General features: G+C 34.7%; 3 protein-coding genes across 3 annotated transcripts; all 3 read right to left on the bottom strand.

Moving 5' to 3' along the window:
• Window positions 1–490: 490 nt before the first annotated feature.
• LOC129897550 (probable glycosyltransferase At5g03795) lies at window positions 491–6,095 on the bottom strand. The gene is made up of 6 exons (XM_055973041.1): window positions 5,780–6,095; window positions 5,428–5,703; window positions 4,163–4,449; window positions 2,268–2,500; window positions 1,090–1,247; window positions 491–925 (listed from the first exon to the last, which is right to left on the bottom strand). Exons 1-6 carry the CDS (start codon window positions 5,954–5,956, stop codon window positions 824–826), a joined length of 1,233 nt encoding a protein of 410 aa, XP_055829016.1. The 5' UTR covers window positions 5,957–6,095; the 3' UTR covers window positions 491–823.
• Window positions 6,096–7,534: 1,439 nt separating this feature from the next.
• LOC129897534 (uncharacterized) lies at window positions 7,535–14,171 on the bottom strand. Its single transcript, XM_055973040.1, has 4 exons — window positions 13,876–14,171; window positions 9,238–9,535; window positions 8,901–8,951; window positions 7,535–8,103 (listed from the first exon to the last, which is right to left on the bottom strand). Exons 1-4 carry the CDS (start codon window positions 14,130–14,132, stop codon window positions 7,693–7,695), a joined length of 1,017 nt encoding a protein of 338 aa, XP_055829015.1. The 5' UTR covers window positions 14,133–14,171; the 3' UTR covers window positions 7,535–7,692.
• A 621-nt stretch (window positions 14,172–14,792) lies between these two features.
• Window positions 14,793–22,673, bottom strand: LOC129897518 (protein DECREASED SIZE EXCLUSION LIMIT 1). Its single transcript, XM_055973039.1, has 13 exons — window positions 22,459–22,673; window positions 21,961–22,023; window positions 21,177–21,248; window positions 20,951–21,007; window positions 19,388–19,557; window positions 18,279–18,337; window positions 18,099–18,189; window positions 17,845–17,911; window positions 16,715–16,797; window positions 16,520–16,611; window positions 15,958–16,064; window positions 15,373–15,436; window positions 14,793–15,283 (listed from the first exon to the last, which is right to left on the bottom strand). Exons 1-13 carry the CDS (start codon window positions 22,575–22,577, stop codon window positions 15,185–15,187), a joined length of 1,143 nt encoding a protein of 380 aa, XP_055829014.1. The 5' UTR covers window positions 22,578–22,673; the 3' UTR covers window positions 14,793–15,184.
• Between the last annotated feature and the right edge of the window lie 201 nt (window positions 22,674–22,874).

Raw genomic sequence — 22,874 nt, 5'->3', positions numbered from 1 at the left:
AATCAAACTATATTCAGTTTTTTGAGTGTATCATAATGTATATTCAGTGTATAGCTCATATATAAGTAATCTATATTGTATATATTCAGTGTATAGCTCATATATAAGTAATCTATATTGTATAGTCAATGTATACTTTTTATGACTTATGACAAACTATATTGTATAGTCACTGTATATTTCCTATGATTTTGGCTATTTTTTATGCAAATAAAACATGACAATATTTGTTGTAAACTAATTAGTTTATCATATATATTTGAAATTGTCCCTTTTTTCTTTACTCAGGATTTGAACTTGAACTTGTTCAATTGACCATGAGTTCTTCTTAATGGGCAAAAGTTAGAACTTATATCTAATGGACAACAAAAATTCTTCCCAACATTTTTTTTTGAGTTAAGGTCATTTTTTAAAAATTTTACTAAGCGGGGGATAAAAATTCAAATCCGACACTATGGGGAAATTCATTAACAAGACAGAAAAACCAATAAAACAGAAAACATAGTCATTTCAGATTAAAATCCAATTGCATCTACAGAATAAATGAATACATTACATGAAAATGACATCCTTTAATTTGCAGTTGCACAAACAAGAATCAATCTTCACCCTCTTAGGAACAAGAGCTAAAAGATGTTCCTCGATAGATACAAAAAAAGATCACATAAATTACACAAGAAACAACTCTCTCGTGATCTCAGCCTCTGTGGTTTTGACTCCATTAGGACCTCCCTCCAACACCCAGAAACGCGGATAAAGAAACAGTTATATACAACTTTAAGCTCTTCCTATACTTTGATTTATCGTATTCCTAATTTCCGGTTTAGTACTTGATCACATGATGGCGCAGCCAGAGTTCATACATGACCATATGAAAAGCATCATGTCTTATAGGAGGTGAATTCCACTGGAAGTGCTTCTGAACCTGATAAAGGGCAGATTAATCAAAAGAAAGTTATTGATAAAGACTCTTAGCGAGTTAGCGATGCAATTTGCTTCTTCTCACATTCACTAGCACATTATGTATGAACGATGGGTGTAAATACTCAAAAAGGATAATCCAGATCAAGTTTCAAAGATGTTACTCACCTTTACTAAATTGTTATGCAAGGTGATAAATTCTTCTTGCGTGATGTTTTTGAGAATTTGCTTTAGGTCATATACATCCTTCTCCCTCAGTACGACCGCAAACTTATGCCAATTGACAATGTCATTGAATGGCAAATCATAGTAATCAGAAAGTATCACTGCAAAGATGACCCAAAAAGTAGTGGAGGTTTAGGAAGCAAGCACGGTGAAAGCTAAACAATCAGATAGCTTTTAGAAAAAGATGAACAAGTCTGTTGAACAGCATTTCACCATGAATTCCTTCATGCCATCTTGTTTTTAACTAACTTGATGACCAATTACTTTGTCTCCTCACTCCCCCCCCCCCTTCCATATGGCCTCTAGCGCCTCAGCTATAATGACCCTTTATCTTTTACATTTACTTAAGAGAAAGAAGATCATTTCTCAAAAAGAGAGAAAGAAGACTGAAAAACATGTGGCTGAACAGTTATGGTGGATCTCAATAATAATCGCAAGTTTTTGTTTCTTTTGAAAAGACAAGTAAATATCACCTCTTAACATTGAGCCTCGTCCGTCCTCTTTTTTTAAATATATATATATACATACATACATATATACAGTGGCGGACCCACCTTGTGCCGAGGGGGTTCATCCGAACCCCCTTTGGCTGAAAATTATACTATTTATACATGATTAAAATAATTTTTTATGTATATAAAGTAGATGTCGAACCCCCTTCGACTATCTCGTGTGTCGACTGCATATATATATGCTTTTTCTTTTGTGATTTCAATTGTTGAGACACGACAGTTCTTCTCAATTTATATAAGAGTTCCTTCTAAGTCAAAGCGATACATAAAGCAGTGAACTAACATGTTGAAGAAAGAAGGATGTGCAAGCACCAATTCAGAATCGAGTAAGACTTTCTTCCATGCAAAACTGAGTTTGTGAATGAAGATCAAAGACTGGGTTTCACACTATCTTACAAACCTTTCGTATCCTATCTTAAAGCTTATCATAAATTCGTCATAATATCCACAAGAACTGAGAAGCTAGGTAAAGGTAGTCATTCTTCTAAGAAGAAATTCTACCATCGCTCAACTTGGAGTGTATCATGAGGTGTTTAATTGAAGATAAGACAACATAATAGAGCAGTCTAAACGACTGTTTCAAGCTGACTAAAAAGCTCAAATCCTTACCGGGAACACATCCATAATGTATTGAGTCTGTTATACGAGCACTGTTAACCTGGGAACCACCTGGACATATGCAGAACTTTGTCCTGTAAAATCTCTTTTGATAAACAAGAGGTCCTGTAGCCCTGTTTATCCTATTGTTGGAAATATCCAATTCGGTGTCATTTTCCCATTGGCGTGCCAGGATAACCCTAATTTTAGAGTTTCTATGACCTGCCCAGAAACCCAAAGTTGTCCTGTACAAATTAGGATTACTGTTAGTGACAAGCAATTTTTACAATAATAACTTTTGACCATCTACGCATACATATTGATAGGCTATGCAAATGCATAGTGATAGGTGACCATTCATAAGTGACAAACCAGACTACAAAGTTTTACTCCAACTACAAGATCCATTAATACAGAAAATAGTTCATGAGAAAGACTCATGATTGAGGAGTGGGGAGGGCAAAGAGTGAATTAGTTCCTTCTAAAGCCGCCTCCTCTAAAGGAAGAAGATTGGGTCGAGTGAATACGTTTAAACATTAATCATTAACTTTACAGAATGAGTTTTTGAGGGCAGAAGACCAATAATCAAGAATAAGATAACCACTCAACCCTTTTTAAGTTAAAACGTTTTGAAATATCCTCTCACAGCATATTAGATTGACATTTGTCTTTCAATGTATCTATAGTACTACATGGAAAGTGAGTGCAGACAAAACACCTATTTTTTGTTGGGAGGTCTATGGATTTGTGAAACCTCACATATCTGAAAATTATCAGTAAAAGGTTGAGAACATATAGGTCACCAGCATCTCTTTTTTGTCTCTCACTGAACTGACACAAAGGGACTTAGCTCAGTTAAAAGGCTAATTGTGTTGGAACACCAATAATAAGATACAACTACTACCTGATCAATCTACTATTGTATGATATTCAGTGTAAGACTGTAATCTAAGACAAATGTCCATGAAAATTGTTTAAAAAGTCTCTATCTGTGGAGTAAGAAAAGTATTATTTCCAACTCAGAATCACTGTTAAATCTTATGCAGACCTTCAATCTACCGAAGGATGCTCTTTTTTCAGTACCTTCTTGGTGCTGTTTGATAAATTTCTATCTTCTCATTAAAAAAAGGCCATGAAATTCATCAAATACAAGTGCCCACAAAAAGGAAAATCAACATAAAAGATAGTAAAGAAGAAGACATATATGACAAGAAGCCAAGGGCATGTAGTTGCAACTGAGAAGCATAATTATCAAGGGAAGGTAAACAAAAGATACAGTTGAAAAATACTGCAACAAATATTTGTAGCAGAGAGATCATTGCTTGAATTAAAACTTTTAAAGAAAGTATGAGTCTCGGAAACGGCTGAAAAAGTCAGTTATTTAGAAAGTGCCGCATATGTAGAATTACAATTAGGAAGGGGCTGAGTATGCGGATTATGACAACGAGTTATTATAAATAATTGAAAGGTAAAGAAAAATTTATTTTTTAAACATTGCATTGGGATAAGTAAAAGAGCATTCTGTACAAAAAAAGGGCAAATACTAGTCACTTTTTCATCTTCCATTTTTTCCATATTTAATGGCGTAATTCAAATGTTATGGGAAAAAAACTATTGCGCAAGATGGCGGTTACACTAGGGCCTAGCTTTAGAGGAAGAGTATGAAAATGCTATAGAACGGCAGTCTCTACCACATAAACTATCACTAAACTGGTGCAGAGGTTTTGTTTTCTTCATCCTTGCCGCAGTGAAAATGTCGTATTCTATTTCTCACAGAGAGATTACCATGTTGGATGTCTCAACAGAAAGAAAAAAAAGGATGAAAGAATAAAAAAAAAAGTAGAAAGACATTTCTATGGAAAGAGAATGATCTGATCTGTAGCACATTCATTATCCGACAGGATTACCTGTTCTCAACATCATTTCCTCCAGCAGGAAGGGCAAATGGCTGCAGGACTTGTGGAAGAGCAACATCCTTATGTGGAATATATCCAACATCATAGCTAGGGGAGCACACAACACGGATTGCATTCTTTACAAGAAAGGGATGCCCTTCAGTTGCCCTGACACCAACATCATGACAGGTAACAAAGAAGTGATCTGCACCCATGGTTCTATTCCAGTATGGATATTTGGCTATCAAACTATCAACATAGTTCTGTACAATTATGGTCATGTTCTCATATGATGTGCCCTGCATTCCATCAAAGAATATATTCTTATAGAATACATGAGGAGTCCCAAGAGTTGGGTAGATCGGATACCCCAATTCTAAATAATTTCACAGTTTATGTTACAAAAGCTAGGATCAGAAAAAAAAAAAACATACCCAAAAAAAAAGAAGAAGAGAAGAAGCTAGGATCAGAATCTATAATAAGACTATGAGCAAGAAGTATATGTTCTTCAAGAAGTACAAGACTTTTCAATGTTGGCGCAGAATGATGATCTTTATAAACCAAGAGCTGGTATACTACCCAAGTATAACAAACATCATACATTAAATGGATATAGCAACAACAAGAAAGGCCGAAAGAGAAAAGTTCTTCACACAGTAAGTGCAAAGGAGACAGAAATGACATTACTATGCACACCGTGATTCCCAGTTCCCTTATAAATGAAAAATGGAGAGTGTTCTCAGCATTGGTTGCTGCATTTCCAGTTAATTAATTAACATGAGAGAAAAAAAATTCTTTTAGGAGAATTCTGGTGCAACGAACACTTGATTGGAAAAACTAACACATTCAGCTAACAAGCCCGCATTAATAGATGCTGGAATCGGACTTCTGATTCCTAAGAAGATTATTTATACTATAGCCAACAACAATGAGTAACCTAAGAAGTAATTGTATTTCTCATTCCTGCACCCTCTCTAGCATAAGATCTAACTAAACTAGACAAAAACTAACCATCATGTCTTTCACTCCTTGATATCGAACACTTACCTTCATCAGCTAAGAAAAAAGCAAATGCCTATCAACCTCGTTAAACCAATCGATTCATATCAAGGAACTTAGAGATTTTAGTACCAATCAAAAGGATTACAAAAAGAAGCCACCTGATGTCTGTATAAGGTATTCATTACCACTCTCCATTCAAAAGTTTCAGCACATTAGGTAAATCAGGCATTAAACTGAACTAAGAATTTGAATATACTCTAGAACACAATGCTTACCTTTCCTCTCATCTTATGACAAGAGATAGGAATGAAGAACAAGTGAGCCTCATTTGGATCTTCGGTAACAAACTTACTCTCTCGAATATTCTGGAAGAAATATCCTTCACTAGAATACTTCCCAGTCAGCTTCCTTGGCGTTTGATAAAACGTCTTCGGATCTCCATCTTTATATATATACACCTTAAATTTCCTCTCCATTTCTTCATAATTCAACCTAAACACTTCCGGCAAATTATACACATCTGATAACACTTCCTCCTCCGCTCTAACAACCTTAAATCGCAAATAAATTAATTAATTGGAAAAAAAAAAAGATCATAAATCAGCATGTTCTAGAAGAAAAGCTTACCTGAGATGATTGTACGATGAAAGAAGGAGTTTCAGAAGGAGGAGAATTAGGTGGATGGAAGGATTTGAGGGAGAGGTATGTGAAGGAGAGTAGGGTTAAGATGGCGAGAGAGAGGACGGAGCTTTGGAGACTGCAGTAACTAGATGCCGGTGGTTGTGGAGGTTTCGCCGACCACATTGCCGACGGGTATGGCGGATACCGGTAGAAATTTTCCGGTTACGGGAAGAAGTTTGGGCTCGGTAATGTAATGTTTGACTGGATTTGGGCTTTCACCAGATTTGAAGCCTTATACACACTCATAAACATTTCTACTTTTAAAATATACTTTTCAATTTATAAATTTATTTATTCTAAAGGTAGTTTTGGAACATATCACAATATTTTTATATATCTTAAATTACATGTCCAAACAAATTATATTATATAAATTGAGATAGAAAAAGTAAGCAAATATGATATTTAAAAATTGTTAAATAAAGATATTTTAGAATATAAAATGTAGGAGAAATATAAAATTTCTTATTCGATTTCTTGTATGATATTGATGTAAACTAGCTTGCACATACTTTGATTTTAAATCAAACAATGATGAAATTATAATTTTTACTATAAAGATTTAAAAATGATAAAGATAATTTAATATCACTATATACTACATATAGATACAAAAAATTAACTTTAACTTTATAATGTAACCTTTTGATGAAAGGGAACATATGAACCCTTTTATCCCGTCCCATTAGGTTAGCTAATACCTCATACTCTAAATCCGTGTTTAAACTTTTGATCGTGAAATTTATATACTTAAAAATTATGTTGAAAGTATTGTAAATCACAATAATTAATAATATAAAATATTTTTAAAAAATATATATAAAAAATTGATTAAAAAGATAATTTAATCTGCCACGTAAATTGAGAAAGAGGGAATTAATTATATTCAGAGGCGGATCTATGTTCATCTGAGGGGGTGCTATGTCACCCAGTGGTCTCGGTTGAAAATTTGTATATATATGTATATATATATTTATAAGAAAGTATAAATATAAAATGTGTCACCCTTAAAAATAATGAGCTTTGTTGTGCAAGTGATTGAAATTTAAGTTTACTATCGTAGGGATGCAAGTTTGAGCCCTGCTATGGGATTATATTTTCTTAGAATTTTTTTTTTACCATGCAAGACAAAACAAGTCTAAATTTTGTATACATATTTACTAATAAATATTAAGTATTATCTTATTCTACGTTAAAATTTTTGGCATATGTTACTATTCAAAGTAGCGTGACACCCAGATATTCAAAATCCTAGATCCGCCTCTAATTATATTTATATCTCATACCAAACAAGCCCTCGAATTTTAGGTGAAACAAACATCTTGATGTTTTTTTTTAAAAAAAAATAGGAGTTGCCACCTAATTGTTTTTAAGGTTAATTACAATATCTATATTATTTAATTAAGATAATGCTAAATTAAACTCCATTAGTGGTCTACTAACTTATATGTGATTCTAAATAAATATTCCAATTATCCTAAAGGAAAGGACCATCCTTTGAGATCCGTTAAAATGGTTAATCAATTAAACTTAAGTTAATAAAAATACAAAGTTATCATATATTATCTCTTCACCAACACTATTGAGCTTTGTCGAACTCGTAACTGGAATGCTAGTTTCGCCCCTAGTATTAGATACAGTTGAGAAAACCTTTGTGTAAAAGACTGTCGGTGAAACTAGGATACGTAAGAAGAATTTGGCTACGAGCTGTGAGGATTCATATACCGACCCCAACTTGTTTGGGACCGAGGCTAAGTTGTTGTACTATCTAGTCATTAGACTGATAAAGTAAGTGGGAAAATAGTCATTTTTTCACTTTCTTCAAATTCCTATGCTGCTTGAAATAAGATGAGAATGCTTCAACCAGAGCTAAAATCTTTATGATTTTCAGGTTGGAACATGTACAACAATATTCCACCAGCAACCGAAACGTTAAGAGACTCGAATTCTCCGGTCATCGGAATACTCACAAGCTCACTTGCATCCTTAGCTTTCTCAGAAAGGCCACCTCCTTCGCTACCCAAAACCAAACACAGAGGCTTATCAGCCAACGAATCTGTAAAGTCGTGGGTGAGCCTAGAAATTCTCCTTGGCTTTTGATCGTTTGCAGGATGGCCAGCCAGCATTTTCATGTTATAATGGTTTCTTAGAGCATCTAAATGGAGCCAATCACCGGAGACTAACGGAAGTTGAAAGGAAGCTCCTCGACTAGCTCTAAGAGCCTTCTCGTTGAATGGATCACAACAGCCAGGAAGCAGAAAGGCACCACCCTGCCAAAAGATTTGTTTTAGCATATTACAGTCAAACATCTCTATAATGACATAATTTGTCAGGGTATATTTTGGCTGCTACAGCAAAATGTTGTTATAGAAAACATAATATAACATAACATGCAAAGTCGGTTTCAAAGAAAACATGGCAGTTATGGTGAAATGTTGTTATAGATAGGTCTGACCGTATAAAAATCCAATATGGCCAGGAATTAAAGCTACTTTGCATGTTATGTTATATTATATGATCATGAATTAAAGCTTGTCGCCTGCAAACAGAAATGTTTGATAAAGCAATAACCACAATGAGAACGTGAACGATTTTGAAAAGCATAATACATAAACAAACACTCAAACTTGGCCCTAGTTGGCACGTAAGCACTCAAACTTTGATCGTACACATATAGACACCTCAACTTGGTCTCAACTGACAACTAAATAAATACTCCAACTTGTCCTCATTGTATCTTGTGGACATTCGATACTGACGTGCCACATATATTTTGGAGGTGTCTAGATGATCATTTAGTAAGTTGAAGTGTTCAACTTACACAGTGGAGCTGAGTTAAGATGCCTAGAGGTGTATACTCAAAATTGAAGTGTCTACTTGTCAGCTGAAACCGTGTTTATGTATTATGCCTTATGCAAAAGCAGTTACCACAATGAGAACGTGAACGAACCAAAGAACCTCAGCATAAGACACAATACTAGAAACTAGAAAGCACTGACCAATGAGGATATAGCTAAGAAATAAATGATAATATCGACAAAAATCAAAATTAAAACTATCTCCTTACCCATCCAAATGCCATCGCCGATCTAAGTAATGTGCCAAGATTACCAGGATCCTGCATCAACCAATAGTCATGAATTCAATGATTCTGATATGATTCTTTAGCACAATTTGTGAATTTCTAAGTTTTCTTATACTCTTGAATTTGCACTAGGTGAAGACAAAGAGATTTTTTTTATTTTCACATTAGTAAAAGAACATTTGAGCCGAGGATCTATCGGAAACAAACTCTCTATCCTTTAAAGGTAAGGTGTGCGTACATTCTTGAAATTGACAGTCCTAGTTAGCATTGATTTTTTGATGGATTCTAAGCTAACCAAGATATGGTCTAAATAATTTACCTGGATTCCATCAAGAACTAGAACTCGATGAGCATTCTCAAACCAGTTACTGCAGTCTTCTTCTAGGAATTCATCATCAACACTGTGAAATGTTGAAGGAATTTTCATTAACGCAATCATTTCAATAGAATCAATCGACTGTAAACCAGAGAGTTTCTTCATCACCATTGAGCTGATGCGGACAAGGTGAACTGATTGAAGATTTAGGTCTTCAGGTATATGAGCTTCATCAAGCACGAGTAAGCAGTCTAATGTAATAGGTCTCTCTTGTACTCTTTCTTGAAAACTATATATTTCCCTGAGAAAGGTTACGTAGACCGGTTAAATCAGTACCAAGACAACATTGTCTAAATCTGAACTAATTTATGAGATTTTCATTCTACTTTGTCAAAATTTTACAGGAAGATGTTTACCTCATCAAAGATCAAACTGTCAAATGGCAAAGTAGCAAACCACAAAGGATCTTTAGAGCCGCGTTGCTCAAAATATCAAATAAACAGATTGAAGAACACAAATGAAATAGATTAAAACAAAAGTAATACGAAAGGAAGAATGAGTAAAGAACATGAACAAGTGCAAAAGATAACAAAACAAAGGGAGAACGTAAAGGACACAGCTCAGAAGAAAATACTCGGCAGAAAGTTGCCCAATCTATAGATCATAACTATAAAAGATGCAAATGAGCTTCTTAAACTAAAACGACAGTGCTTAGGCAGTTAAAACATACACATATGAAGCTGTCCCTTCAAGATTCAACATTGTTCACATCCTCTTATTTATCCAGTTGATATAAGCATTCACTTGGAAACATGAAAAGCACAAAAAAAATCATGATTTCTACCAAGAGGTAAGTATTTTAAGATCAATTACTCCATCTTTTATTGCTACATCTCATTTCAATCATCTGCGCTAACACTTGCTCAAGTGTTTCGAGATTCTGCTATGTGTCAAAAGAAAGTAAGTCCCTACGGAACTAAGTATGATCTACACTGTGCTCCTTCAATTTGGAAGAATTCAGTGTATGAATATCCCAAAGGGGAATGGAATACTCTTCTAAGTTGTAACCCAGCATTAAAGCAAATGAATCTAACAACTACAAGAACTTGGCATTAAAATGTGAGGGTCGAGCTAAATTATTAAGTGAACGACAATCAACAAGGACTCGACATCAAATTAAGGACATGAAATGGCTAAATTATACAATAGAGCACACGGAAAAAGAAAACAAAAAAATGAGAAAAACATAAAAACATACATATGGGCAAAAGGAAAAGAGAATTGTATATGTAACATGTATTCATGGAATGAAACTTCAAACTCTTAAACTCAAGCTAAAAGTATTACATTCTTTAAAACCACTACTAGATAGTAGATTTGATATTAATCAATTTCACTGTTTTCAACACATGGCTATTAGTGCAAAACTGTTCTTTTACTATATAGCATTCCATATAAAAGATATGCAACAAAACTAGTTAACAAAAAGGTTACTGATTAAATCAGATGAAATTATCCAAACCTAAGACAAAGGGTGTGTTTGGTATGGAATTTTCCTATGTTTGGTTGGTCAAATTTGTTTTTGAAAATATATTCTCTAGGAGAACAAGTTCCTTATAAATGAGAAAAATAACTTTCCTAGTAGGAATAGGGAAAACAAATTATTTTAGTAGTCTTCCAAGTTCATTGTCCCCTCCCTACCCCCACCTCCGACGAACCCCAATTCCAACCCTTGACCATCCAACCCTCACCAACCTGAAACTCCCACTCCCCACCCATCCGAACCATAGCGTTTTCCTACATTACATATAAATGCTCTTGGGGCAATATTTTATGCTTACTTACCAAACAATGGAAAATAAGTAAGATATTAGAAAAGGATTTTCCATGAAAAAACATGTTTCTTTGTACTAATCACACCCAAAGAGTCCCTCCACCTGTTGGAAAAAAAAAACACTGACAACTAATTTTTGTCCCTCTCGAACCACCTTCAAGCAGAAAATAACACAGAAATTTAAAAAGAATAACAACACAAAGATTTAAAGTGGAAAACTTCCCAATTGGAGAAAAACTACGGACCACCTAAAAAAATATTCACTATATGAAAATTGTTACAACCATATAATACACAATATTTTTCTCACACACCCAAATACCTAAAATACTACACCCAACAGATCTCCAAGAGAAAATTCTCTAAATCTCACATGTATTTCTCTAGATTAAGGCTGCGTACAATAGACCCTTGTGGTCGAGCCCTTCCATGGACCCTGCGCATAGCGCGAGCTTTAGTGCACCGGGCTGTCCTTTTTTTTTTTATGTGTTCATGGTGGAGATGCTTATTTATAGACAATTTAGAGCCATGGTTGGTGCATATGAACACATTTATGCCACCATATTTAATAAAATATGTGAAAATCATTAGCCTTCTTTCTTGACTTCTACCAACCAAATACCCACAATTTTGACATTTTTTCTTCTTTATTCAAACAAATACAACAAATCTCCACCTTTGAAAAAGAAGAAAAATATAACTCGTTGGCTTTTACAGTTGTCCAGCTACACATAACAGAATCAGTTCTCCACCTAACTCTATACTTGACCAACCATGTGCAACTGCAACTTTCACATTGTCTGCTACTGACAATCATAATTCTAAATTCAAGAATTATCATACCTTACCATAAAGAGTACATCCACTAAGATTGAAAAATCAATCCAAGAATTTTCACTTGAAATCACTTTCCAATTTCAGTCGAAAAACTCGCTAATAACTTATGGTGCAACCCTCTTGTTGATTTCTTGAGAGTTCATTAGCCATCGACATCCTTTCCACCACAAACCTTGCATCACCTATCAACTAATGTCCATGTGCAAATTGTGGACACGGTAGAATTATTCCATACTTTATCAGGACAACCTTGGAGAACATGTCATAAGTATACTTATCCCAGCGTACAGTCGGAGAATTTGCCGAACAGCTCCTTACAATCCTACCTTGTCCGAGTTTACTAGTTGTTGATCAAAATTCTCAGTCCACAAAGATTTCAAAATTCCACTAGTCAAATCCTCAATTTTATTTTTACCATTTGACCATACTTGAATCTTTGACCACTTCTTTTGATACCTCTTTACATTAATAGAGAACCACAAAAGTCTCAAAGCTATATCCCCATTGTAATCATACATGTCATAAATCACAACCACCATAGTTCGAGAACCACCGCTGAAGCTTTTTCATCTCTTAACTAATGCATACTAGATTTTGACAACACTTGCGGGTAATTTTTCATCAGCTTTGATTTTATTTTCTCACACAACCAGCTTCAAAACTCATTCTCTAACCAAACTTCTCAAATCTTGCCCTCACATGCTTAACAGTACTAATAAATGGACAATAGCAACGAAAAAGTACCCACTAAATTAGTTCCCAGAAAAAAGAGGTGGATCACAATGGATACACTTAAATACCAAGTCATTCCTTAGCCAGAACCTCTTTAGATTGTACTTATTCGCACTATTACCAAATATACAAGTATCCCAAAGCAGCTCCACCGGAATCAGACTCTACTTGCTACTTCACCAAGACGAAACTTCCGCTTGAAAACAATAATTCTAATTCAAAATTTTTTCCTGATGTGGAAGATCAGACAAAGTTGCAACCACAAGGCATACTAAAATTTTAAAAAAATTATTCCACACCTAAACCTCTGATACCACTTGTTAGGAAAAAGCACTGACAACTAATTCCCGTCCATTCCGGAATAATAGAGAAACTTAAAGAGAATAACAACACAAAGATTTAACGTGGAAAACTCCTCAATTAGAGAAAAACCACGAACCACCCAGAAAAATATTCACTATATGAAAATTGTTACAACCATATAATATACAATATTTTTCTCACACCCAAATACCTAAAATACTACACCCAAGAGATCTCCAAGAGAAAATTCTCTAAATCTCACATGTATTTCTCTAGATTTTTTGTTGTTATGTGTTCATGGTGGAGATGTCTATTTATAGGCAATTTAGAGCCATGGTTGGTGCATATGAACACACTTATGCCACCATATTTGATAAAATATGTGAAAATCATTAGCCTCTTTCTTGACTTCCACCAACCAAATGCCCACAATTTTGACATTTTTTCTTCTTTATTCAAACAAATACAACACCACCGGAGGCGGAGCTAGGTAGGGCTAAGGAACCTCCTCCCCCAGAAAATTACACTATTTCTACACAGTTAAATTTATCTTTTATGTATATATAGTATATGTTGAACCTCATTCCACGTCTTTGTGTGTTTACTTATTCATATTTTTAACCCTAAGTAAAAATCTTGGCTCCGTCACTACTCTCCACTATTATACAACAACAATAACATATCTAGTTTAATCCTACGAATGGAATCTGAAAAAGGTATAGCATACGCAGACTTTATCCCTACCTAGCAGAAACAAAGCATTTCCAAGCAGTTTGAAGTCCCTCCACTGTTATCCAAAAATGAAAATCCATACTCAAATTCAAAGCCCCTCCACCCCACATTCCCAAAAAACAGGGAGCACCCAATATTACTATATTAGTCATCCAAATTGTCAAGAAAAAAACAGTAGAAAACTAGGAGGAAAAGAAAGTTACCTAATAGGGGTAGAACCCACAACAAGAACAGAACCATGAGAATGGCGATAAGAGGAGTTCTGGCGAAGCTTAAGGCAGTGTTTGACAAAAGGGTTTGAAGTACTAGTGATGGATTTCACATGAAAGGGCAAAAAAGATTCAATTTTTTCAGTTGGGGAATTTGGTTTTGAGCTAAATGGTTGAATTTTGGTTCTGGGTTCCAAAGTTGAAGCTTTAATTTGTGGGAAATAGGAAGGAGAAATCCAAAAAGTGTTCATGTTAATGGAAATTTGAATTCTTGATTTTCAGTTCTTTCATTTCCTATAAATGGACTCTCCTTTCATTTTAATTGGCTTATAAGTTATTTTTAGTTTTTTTTAGTGTTAGACTGACCAATTAGAGTTATTTTGTGATTAAAATAATTTTCAATAAATTATTAAATTTATTTGGATGAATTTATTTTAAAATTATTTTTTTTAATTTATAAATAATTTTTAACTTATAAACTGTTTAAAAATACGTGGCAAATTATATATCTAAAAGGATGTTCCTTTTTTTCTTTTTCCGAATACTCGGAAAGAGCAATGTAAAATGTCCCCTCTAATAATACAAGTAGTAATGATTGTTTTTATGAATTGTCGTAATCTACCATTCACAAAGATAATTTTAATATTGTTTTGTACCTAACAAATTTTCACTAGTTTTTCCTTCTTTTTTTTTTTGGACAAATATTTATAGAATAAAATGGTCCTTTTTTCTTGAAATTTATGGATTATTTTGAAGATGGTCAAAATTATTTGCGTTTTATAGGGTGTTTATGCAACATTGCACTAGAAGAGTTTTAGATAGAAAATGTTATAGTTCAGGAATAATAACAATACTCCATAATTTAAATATTAAAGTTAATAAAACCTTGATAGTTTAGGAGAATTTTGAGGTATTAACTCAAAAAATGGCAGCAAAATGTAAATGAAGAGCTTGATGTAACAATATTCCTTGTTTAAGAGTTACAAGTAGAGTTACTTTCACAACTATGTTAGAAAATTTGGATACACAGGGTCGGGGAAAGGTCGGACCAAAGAGTCTATGTCCCAAAAATAGTTTAAGGTCCCCTTCTCTTCCTGATGATCAGCAATATTTTCCAGCAACTCCATATGTTCATCTGGGGATTACTTCTCGCGCTGCAAAACTTCAGACATTAAGCGCTTCATTACAAACATTCCGCCAGAATTAAGACAGGTAAAAACCATAACCTACGAATCACTGTTTGTATAGAGGTTCATTGTTGTCTAAAGAACTAATTTAGAAGAGGATTAACAACGATACAACGTCATGTTCTAGGAGGATAAAGTTCCCAGAGAGCCACTGTTGTGTCTTCAGATGCAGAAGCCAATAATTTGCTATCAGCAGAGAATGAAACGGCGTTGCACTGCAGAAACATATTGTGAGAGAGGACATGAAAATGATATGAAGTCAGTTTGACAATTGTTTAAGGGAAAGGAAAAGGGAATTGCATACCGTGGCGTGATGATATTTCAAAATAGCCAGAGGTTTTCCTTTGCGATAATTGTAAATCCTAACCCTGACAATACAATGCAATTCAAGATAACTGAATCAGCTATTGTTAGAGTGATGCCAAAATACACGACCTACATGCTTTAAACAACGGTAAAAGAATTCGCATAAAGCAACAATTAGTAGAATTTCACAAGCAGTTATCTTAAAGGAATCAATAAACTGCATTGAAAACATCTATACTTTCATACAAGATCAAATATGTGAATTGTAGAAAAGAAAGTGGGATGCTTCCAGGAGAGTACATTTAACACTGTCTGACCTTAATAATCATGACCACAACGTAAACACTAGATTCGAGTTTCCTCCTGCCTTAGCGGAAGTTATAACTTTTAATACAATGATCATATCATATTCTTTCCTTGACAGAATACCAAACACATATGCTTATAAAAAAGAAAGTATCACGTTCCTTCATTGACATAATACCAAACACATATGCTTACAAAAAAGAAGTGTTCTTTCATTGACAGAAGGGCGTGCAACAACACTCTAATCGGATTGTTTGAGAGAGTCTAAGCTCCCTACCGTTGATCCCAACCAGCAGTTGCAGCGATTTTCCCGTCTGGACGGATTGAGATTCCAGCGATGCCAGGTCTCTCCAAAACAATTTCTTTTCTTATCGAACAAGAACCCTAGTTTACAGAAAAAGTAGAAAAGTTACATTCACCAGATAATACACCAGCAAATAAATAAATAAATAAAATACATAAGATATTATACAAATGAAGCCACTATTTGCAAGGTCCACAACTAATTAACTATTAATAGCTGCAATCTACTAAGTGGGGACAATGTTTCTCCTTGGCTTGACAGTGTATGCTGCAATAGGGAAACTACACATATTCACAAATTAAACACACTATGACAAAGGATGACCAACTTGTCGATGTATGTGGATAATAAGGTTCAAACATCAGAACCAAATTTTCCTCACAGCTTTACGCCATGCACATTTCAAATCAGTCATCAACCAAGACGTTAGTAATAGTTTCTTGCAATAAGAGGAGTTTATGTTAAAAATATGTGTACATCAACAGCACCATCCAACTATAGCATATCTTGCAATTAGAGAGTACGCTGGAGTTACCAAAGAATGGTCCAATGCAAACATCAAAATTTTCTCATCAGCAGCTCCAGAGAGACCACCTTTGCATGATCCATCTACGCATAAGCTTAAAACTGTAGGGAGAAGACAAGATGACTTTTATGCCTGTTCTAAGTATGAAAATAGAACTAGAAAAGGTTCATTATGAAGCGTTTTATGTATGGAAGAATAATGTGCCTGGTTCTGAATGAAACTTGACTGAAGTCAATGGGACTCCAGGATTACGTAAGTCCCACCAAGCAATGGATCCATCCTCATACCTGTAGGCATATATATTTGAATCTAGTTTGCTAAGTCAAGCACCAATTGATGAAATACACGTATATCATTTTTTTAGCAGAAATTCTATCAAAAAAAGAATCCTAGTTATATCACGTCCCTACTCCGTCAGGAGGCAAAAAGAGTAGCATGATCATACTTGTTATGTGATGAATAATCATTTTCATGCGTTGTACAGTACTCTCACTCTGAAAATTTAAATTATCTTGCTGCAATGATTTGAACATCCTTGCATCATTTTTCATCCAGTTAAGAATTCTTTGTACATGATTTTTGAATAAAAAACATTGAACATTGGTAGTATACCATGTGGCATCGGACACCCCAATAAAGGTACAACTGTTAGGGAAGGGGCATGGTTGGTAGAACCTGGTTGGCCACATAGGGTATACTGCATCTAGTTTAAACCAGTCCTAGAAGGGTTCACCCATGCTAGAGGGTCGAGACCTAGCAGCAGCTAGGCGTGCTAACATTTTAGTCAATCCCACCTGAGTAAAATTGCTCGTGTAAGGGCCTATTAGGTTCCAATTCACATGATATCCAATTGGAAAACTAATATGGAATACAGCCTCTTGGTAATGTTCTAGAGTGGAGTTGTAAATGCTGAGAGCGGAAAGGGGCTTTTATGAGGGGTTAAAAACAAACCACAGAAAAAATGAAGTCCAATCAGTCAGCTAGAATTAGAAAGAAAATTCCTCAGACTGCAGGACATGTTAAACTGTCAACGTTAAATCAACAGGTGTGCCCCCAGAATCACTTCACAGCTGATTGATCAAAGAAGCATGATTGTAATCTTTACCATACAAGATTTTAAATGCTCCACTGTACTTTAGAAATCTTTTCTGCAGTTATATCTAGAGGAAGTATATATTCAGGGAATTTTGACAATGTTGAAAATTCTACTCCTTATATGTACACACAAAAGCAAATAAAAGTATACAAGGAAGCATGGACATATGAATATGAATGTAAAGGCACGTAGACAAGGAAATGTAAATTAGGTTACTATTGGAGATACGAGGACAAACCCTGCCATAACACTTAGGAGCCCCTGAGATTCAGAAGGTAAGAACGCTTGAACCGCCATGCACATTCCTGGGGGTACACTTACTTTATGAATAAATGCAAATGGAAATTTTAAACCAAATTAAAAAGCAAAACGACAGTGAGTATCCTAAGAGAGAGAGAAACCCAAGCAGATAAAAAAGTTTTAGAAGCAGATACAAAAGTATGTGCTACAAGCTAGGGGAAGAGAACTCGAAAAGAGGGGAAAAAAACAGACCTCTTTGGTTCGGAGTCTGATTTGAGAGGCTACCAGAGCTATGAGGCAGCTCTGCAATTCTTTCTGCAGTATTGACATCCCAAATCTCAACCTTTGCACATGGATTGGTTAGTGTTCAGTAAATTCCATAAGACAAACTCAAAAGAAAAGATAAAGTCTAAGAAATAACCATCAACCAACCACAGAAGATTGTTCCCCTGCTATAGCAACATATTTCGGTCCTTCACTAAGCTCCTTACCTGAAAATTTCAAGATGTTAAACAATCTTATCACTAAAAATATTATCAGAGCAATGCACACAACCAATCATATCCAGGTACACAAAGAAGCTTACTTCAGAACCAGAGCAATATATAGGAACAGAATAGCATCAAATATTCCAAGTAACATTTAAAAAAACACTCATCATCAAGTGTTTATATACAACAAAAACCACAACAAACTGATTTTCTCGGGTATATGATTTCATTTCTTGATATTAAGTCTTGATCTTATTTATAACACATTGAGACTTAACAATATGGTATTGTAATCTGACTGCAGAGGCTACCAGAAGGCCTTCGTCAAAGCTTCACGTGAAAGACCTTTGACTAAAAGCATACACTTGATGGAAATTCAGTCATTAAGGGGAATTTGGATGATTAAAGGGTTTGGGAAGCTTTCTTCAGACCTAAGCACATTACGGTGCCTATATATGTTAACAAATTTGATTACTTCAAATTGGATGAGATCTTATAATAAACATTTGAGGATTTATTTTATTTTATTTCGTTTAGAGAAATGACAGTGGTAATTAGCACATTTTACAGAAAGAAGTATTAGTCTATTCCTTAAGCAGAGGAGGCATGGCTTTCAAAACTGACATGGAACTTTCACTAATAATATGTAAATCATACCCGAAACCTGACGGACAAGTCTTCCAGGGTAAAGGTGATCAATTCTGCAATTTGCACTAAGTCTGTATTCAGTTTGTTCTCATTATTCAAACCCCAACATTTTCAAATAGGATGTGGACGCTTTAAAATTGATATAAAATGCAAAACACTTGACACGGATCTGATATTTTTCTTTAGATTTAAAATAAAACCTATATTGAGAGATATTGAAGTCAATTCGAATAGCCCTTAAATATATCATTCAGTTGACGATAATTTCAAAATCTGTACTAATCTAGGTGAGTGCACATTCAAAATTCAAATAATTCAAATTTAAGAAATTATGCGCTGACTGAGCTTAATTAAAAAAGATGAACTGAAAAGTGAAGAACTGGCAAGCACGAGCAAGAAAACCTTTGGATTTGGTGGAATCAGTGGATTGATCTCCTTGTTCTCCCCTTTGCGCGTCATCAACAATTTTGTTTATCTCCAGATCATCAGTCTCCAATGCCTCACTTGGTGACTTTGCTATTGATAGTTTGCAGAAATGATAAGCGTTTGTCTTTATTGTAAGTAATGGTGTCCTGTTGAAAGCACAAATCACATTCCTAATCATAAGGTAAACGGATATTGAACACCATCAAAGGGTAACGAAAGTTGAACTAACATGCCAGCAAATAGTACGACAACTTGTAAAGGAAAGTAAAGGAATGACTATCGAAAAGATAATGTTGCAAATATTAGTCCAGAAAATTTGATAAACAAGATCCACTGCACCTAGAACCATTCCTTACAATGCAATTGCAATTATGATTTGATAGTCGTTATCATGAAATCAGTTTGAGACATCACACATATAACATTGCATACATACTGCTGAAAAAGAATTTTGAGCACCAAAATGCAATGCATCAGTTCTCATACGATATGAAGGCCTACAAAACTTTGAAACCTGCAGCACTAGCCACATTTAAGTCTAACTTCCCAAAAATACCATAAGTGAAAAGATATGGGACTTAAAAAAGACAAATACAAAAAAGGAAGAAGAATTGTCCCCCCACCACCATTAGACAAGAAACAAAGAAGAAGCTCACCAAGGCTGCCTCACAACATATCTAAAACTCTAAATCGATTAGTCTGCATGTAGATTTTTCATATAGGCATAATGATCTAGTTGCCAAAGTTTGGGAAGTTTTGCAGTTGTTCTTGGCTTCTTGCATTTCCTGCGGATTGATTTTGATTATTAGTGATGCATTAGAAAACTGTTTCTGTTGATACCGTGAGATTACAATTCCATTTATTTGTATTCATCCATCAAGTTTCAAAGTACTTTAGATGGTTCAGTAGATTAAATTTCAAACAAAAATTGTGGGGGTGGTACCACCCAAACTTCCCCATGCTCGGTCCCAAGGAGGAGAACAAGTCTAAACTCACTAAAAAGAAAATGTGACTTGACTCGTCTTTCTTCAAGTCCACTAAACATGACATCTTGTTGTATCCTAAAATTTTTTAGATCACAAAGACATTTTCAGGTTTTTAAATCAACTTTGCTATAATCAGAAGTAGAAGGTCCAATATTCTCGAGGGTTTAGTTTCTTGATACCACTCATATATCAATCTCTGCATAACTTTCTAGAAATTAAATACTATCAAATTGCAGAAAATGTAGGATTTGAGATCAAGTTTGTGAGTCCATATATTTTCTCCAAGCACCCAGAATGAAGGCATAATGCTTTAACTTACATGAAAAAAGAAAGCCACATTGCTCTTAGAATTGATGATAAAAAAAGCTTGTGATCAAATTTGAACCAAGAATTCAGGGGGACAAATAAGCTATCATGCATTATCACACCAAATAACTGGTTCATTTAAGCATTCCACAGAATTCCATCACACAATGTTCAAAAACAAATGAATCAAGACGCAAACTAATGAGAATCCCTGTAAAGTATCAAGTATAATTTAAAACATATAAACCTGGACAAACCTCCTTCACCAAAATCCCAACATTTGACGCTACCATCCCTGCCATGGCTGTGGAAATAGCAGAAGGCAAACCATAAACAAAATTAACCCAACTATCCATAATAGCAGAGGGCACTAAAACATCTTCATTTTTAACTCAGAGACATTGTGACAATATTACTACTGACTGAAATATCAAAAAAATTAACAACGATTATAAAGATAGAGACAGAGGCACCTGATAACTTTGTTATCCCCTAGAATAGGACTCGCTGCAACACAAATAACCCCATGTGCTGCACTATGCACCCTGCAGTTAGTAGTGATTGACTATTAATCCCCAACTGTATTAGAATCCAAGAAGAAGTTCAGCATACAACAAGTACCCTCAATCCCAAATAGTTATAGAGAAGCTTGGAATACAACAACTGCTATCCCTCAATCCCAAACTAGTTGAAGTCTACTAAGGAACAATAAATATGCCAAGTTGGGTTGCAAAAAATTCATAATAAAACAGTTACTATACCTATCCCAAACTAGTCCAGGGGACTAATTAAGAAGAAGTTCAAACTACATAATCAAAGAGGGGAGCCAGCCAAATCATTATAAATCATACCAACAACAACATACCCATGTAATCTCACAAAGTGGATCTAGGGAGGAGTAGAGTGTACACAGACCTACCCCTACTTCAAAGATGTAGATATGTTATTTCCGATAGACCCTTGGCTCAAGGAAAAACAGTCCAAAGCAGTCCAGAAAAAGAATAAACGGAAATGAAAGCATAATAAAGCATTATGAACAATAACTACAGCAAAATTATAGGATAATCGAAGTACAAGAACCAACAACAACAACAACATACCCAGCATTATCCCCACAAGTGGAGTTTGGGTGTACGCAGCCTTACCCCAACCTTGTAAAAGGTAGAGAGGTTGTTTCCAAAAGATCCTCGACTGAGTAAGCATATCAAAATCAAGTAGTATAATCGAAGTACAAGAAACTATCCTAAATTATACTACCAAGAAGAAGAAACTGTACGATGCTGTACTGTGTCCCAAATCCGCAATTCTCCATCAGTTGACCTGCAATATAACCATATTATATGTACCCAATCAGTATGACCTATGTCAACTTAATATCTGTTTGACCATGAAATTTGATCGCATGCTTCCCAACTGGTTTTTGGGATTTTGTGACTTCCACTCACAAAGATTCAATCTTTTTCAAAGTAAAATGCATGTCAAAACACAAATTCAAATTCCAAAAATTACAACTTCAAAAAAAATAATTTTTCAAGTTTGAACTTCAAAATCTATGGCCAAACGGGAGCTCAGACCAGTTTTGGGACTTCCACACACAAAGCTTCATTCTTTTTACAATTAAAATGCATATCCGAGCACAACCTCAAATTTCAAAAGTTACAACTTCAACAACTCAATTTATTCAAATTTCGACTTCAAAATCTATGATCAAAAACGAAAGCTTAGAGTATCGTAAATAACAAAAGAAGTTCATACCCAGAAAACAATATGGTTTTAGAAGGATGAAAACAAATATCAGCTACTGAAGCGCGGTGACCTCGTAGCACTGACACTGGGTCTGGCGATGGTCTTCTGCTCATGCCTTGTTCTGCCATTGAAGCATTCTGTCAAACACTTTGCCTGCTTTCTTAAATTTTATTATTTTTTCTTTTTTCCCATAATGACCTTTTTTCTATAAATATAAATGAAAGCTTTAATGATTTGAAGGACTAATTTATTTTAATTAAGATTAAACAGTCGATATCTTAATATTAAGATTTAAATGATAAATAATTATGATTTTTTTTATATTTAAAAATTAATTTGATACTATATATTAATGAAAGATTTTTTATTTTTTAATAATGGTTAATTATGCTAGTGGCGGTGAATGGTGATTGGAAAATGACGTT

Source organism: Solanum dulcamara, chromosome 1, assembly GCF_947179165.1.
Source record: "Solanum dulcamara chromosome 1, daSolDulc1.2, whole genome shotgun sequence".
In the NCBI taxonomy this organism is placed as follows: domain Eukaryota; kingdom Viridiplantae; phylum Streptophyta; class Magnoliopsida; order Solanales; family Solanaceae; genus Solanum; species Solanum dulcamara.
Note: the sequence above shows the minus strand (reverse complement) of the source record. Positions and strands in the feature narration are given on the sequence as shown.

Coding starts and splice junctions, on each gene's coding strand:
- LOC129897550 (XM_055973041.1), bottom strand. CDS start 5,956: ATGTGGTCGGCGAAACCTCCACAACCACCGGCATCTAGTTACTGCAGT. Junction 4,450..5,427: donor GTCATAAGATGAGAGGAAAG/GTAAGCATTGTG, acceptor GATGGAATGCAG/GGCACATCATATGAGAACAT. Junction 926..1,089: donor TGCATAACAATTTAGTAAAG/GTGAGTAACATC, acceptor GCCCTTTATCAG/GTTCAGAAGCACTTCCAGTG.
- LOC129897534 (XM_055973040.1), bottom strand. CDS start 14,132: ATGAACACTTTTTGGATTTCTCCTTCCTATTTCCCACAAATTAAAGCT. Junction 9,536..13,875: donor GTGGGTTCTACCCCTATTAG/GTAACTTTCTTT, acceptor AACCTTTCTCAG/GGAAATATATAGTTTTCAAG. Junction 8,104..8,900: donor CGGCGATGGCATTTGGATGG/GTAAGGAGATAG, acceptor ATCTTTTGGCAG/GGTGGTGCCTTTCTGCTTCC.
- LOC129897518 (XM_055973039.1), bottom strand. CDS start 22,577: ATGGCAGAACAAGGCATGAGCAGAAGACCATCGCCAGACCCAGTGTCA. Junction 19,558..20,950: donor GGTGAAGGAGGTTTGTCCAG/GTTTATATGTTT, acceptor TGCTTTCAACAG/GACACCATTACTTACAATAA. Junction 16,065..16,519: donor TTGCATTGGACCATTCTTTG/GTAACTCCAGCG, acceptor TCTGTAAACTAG/GGTTCTTGTTCGATAAGAAA.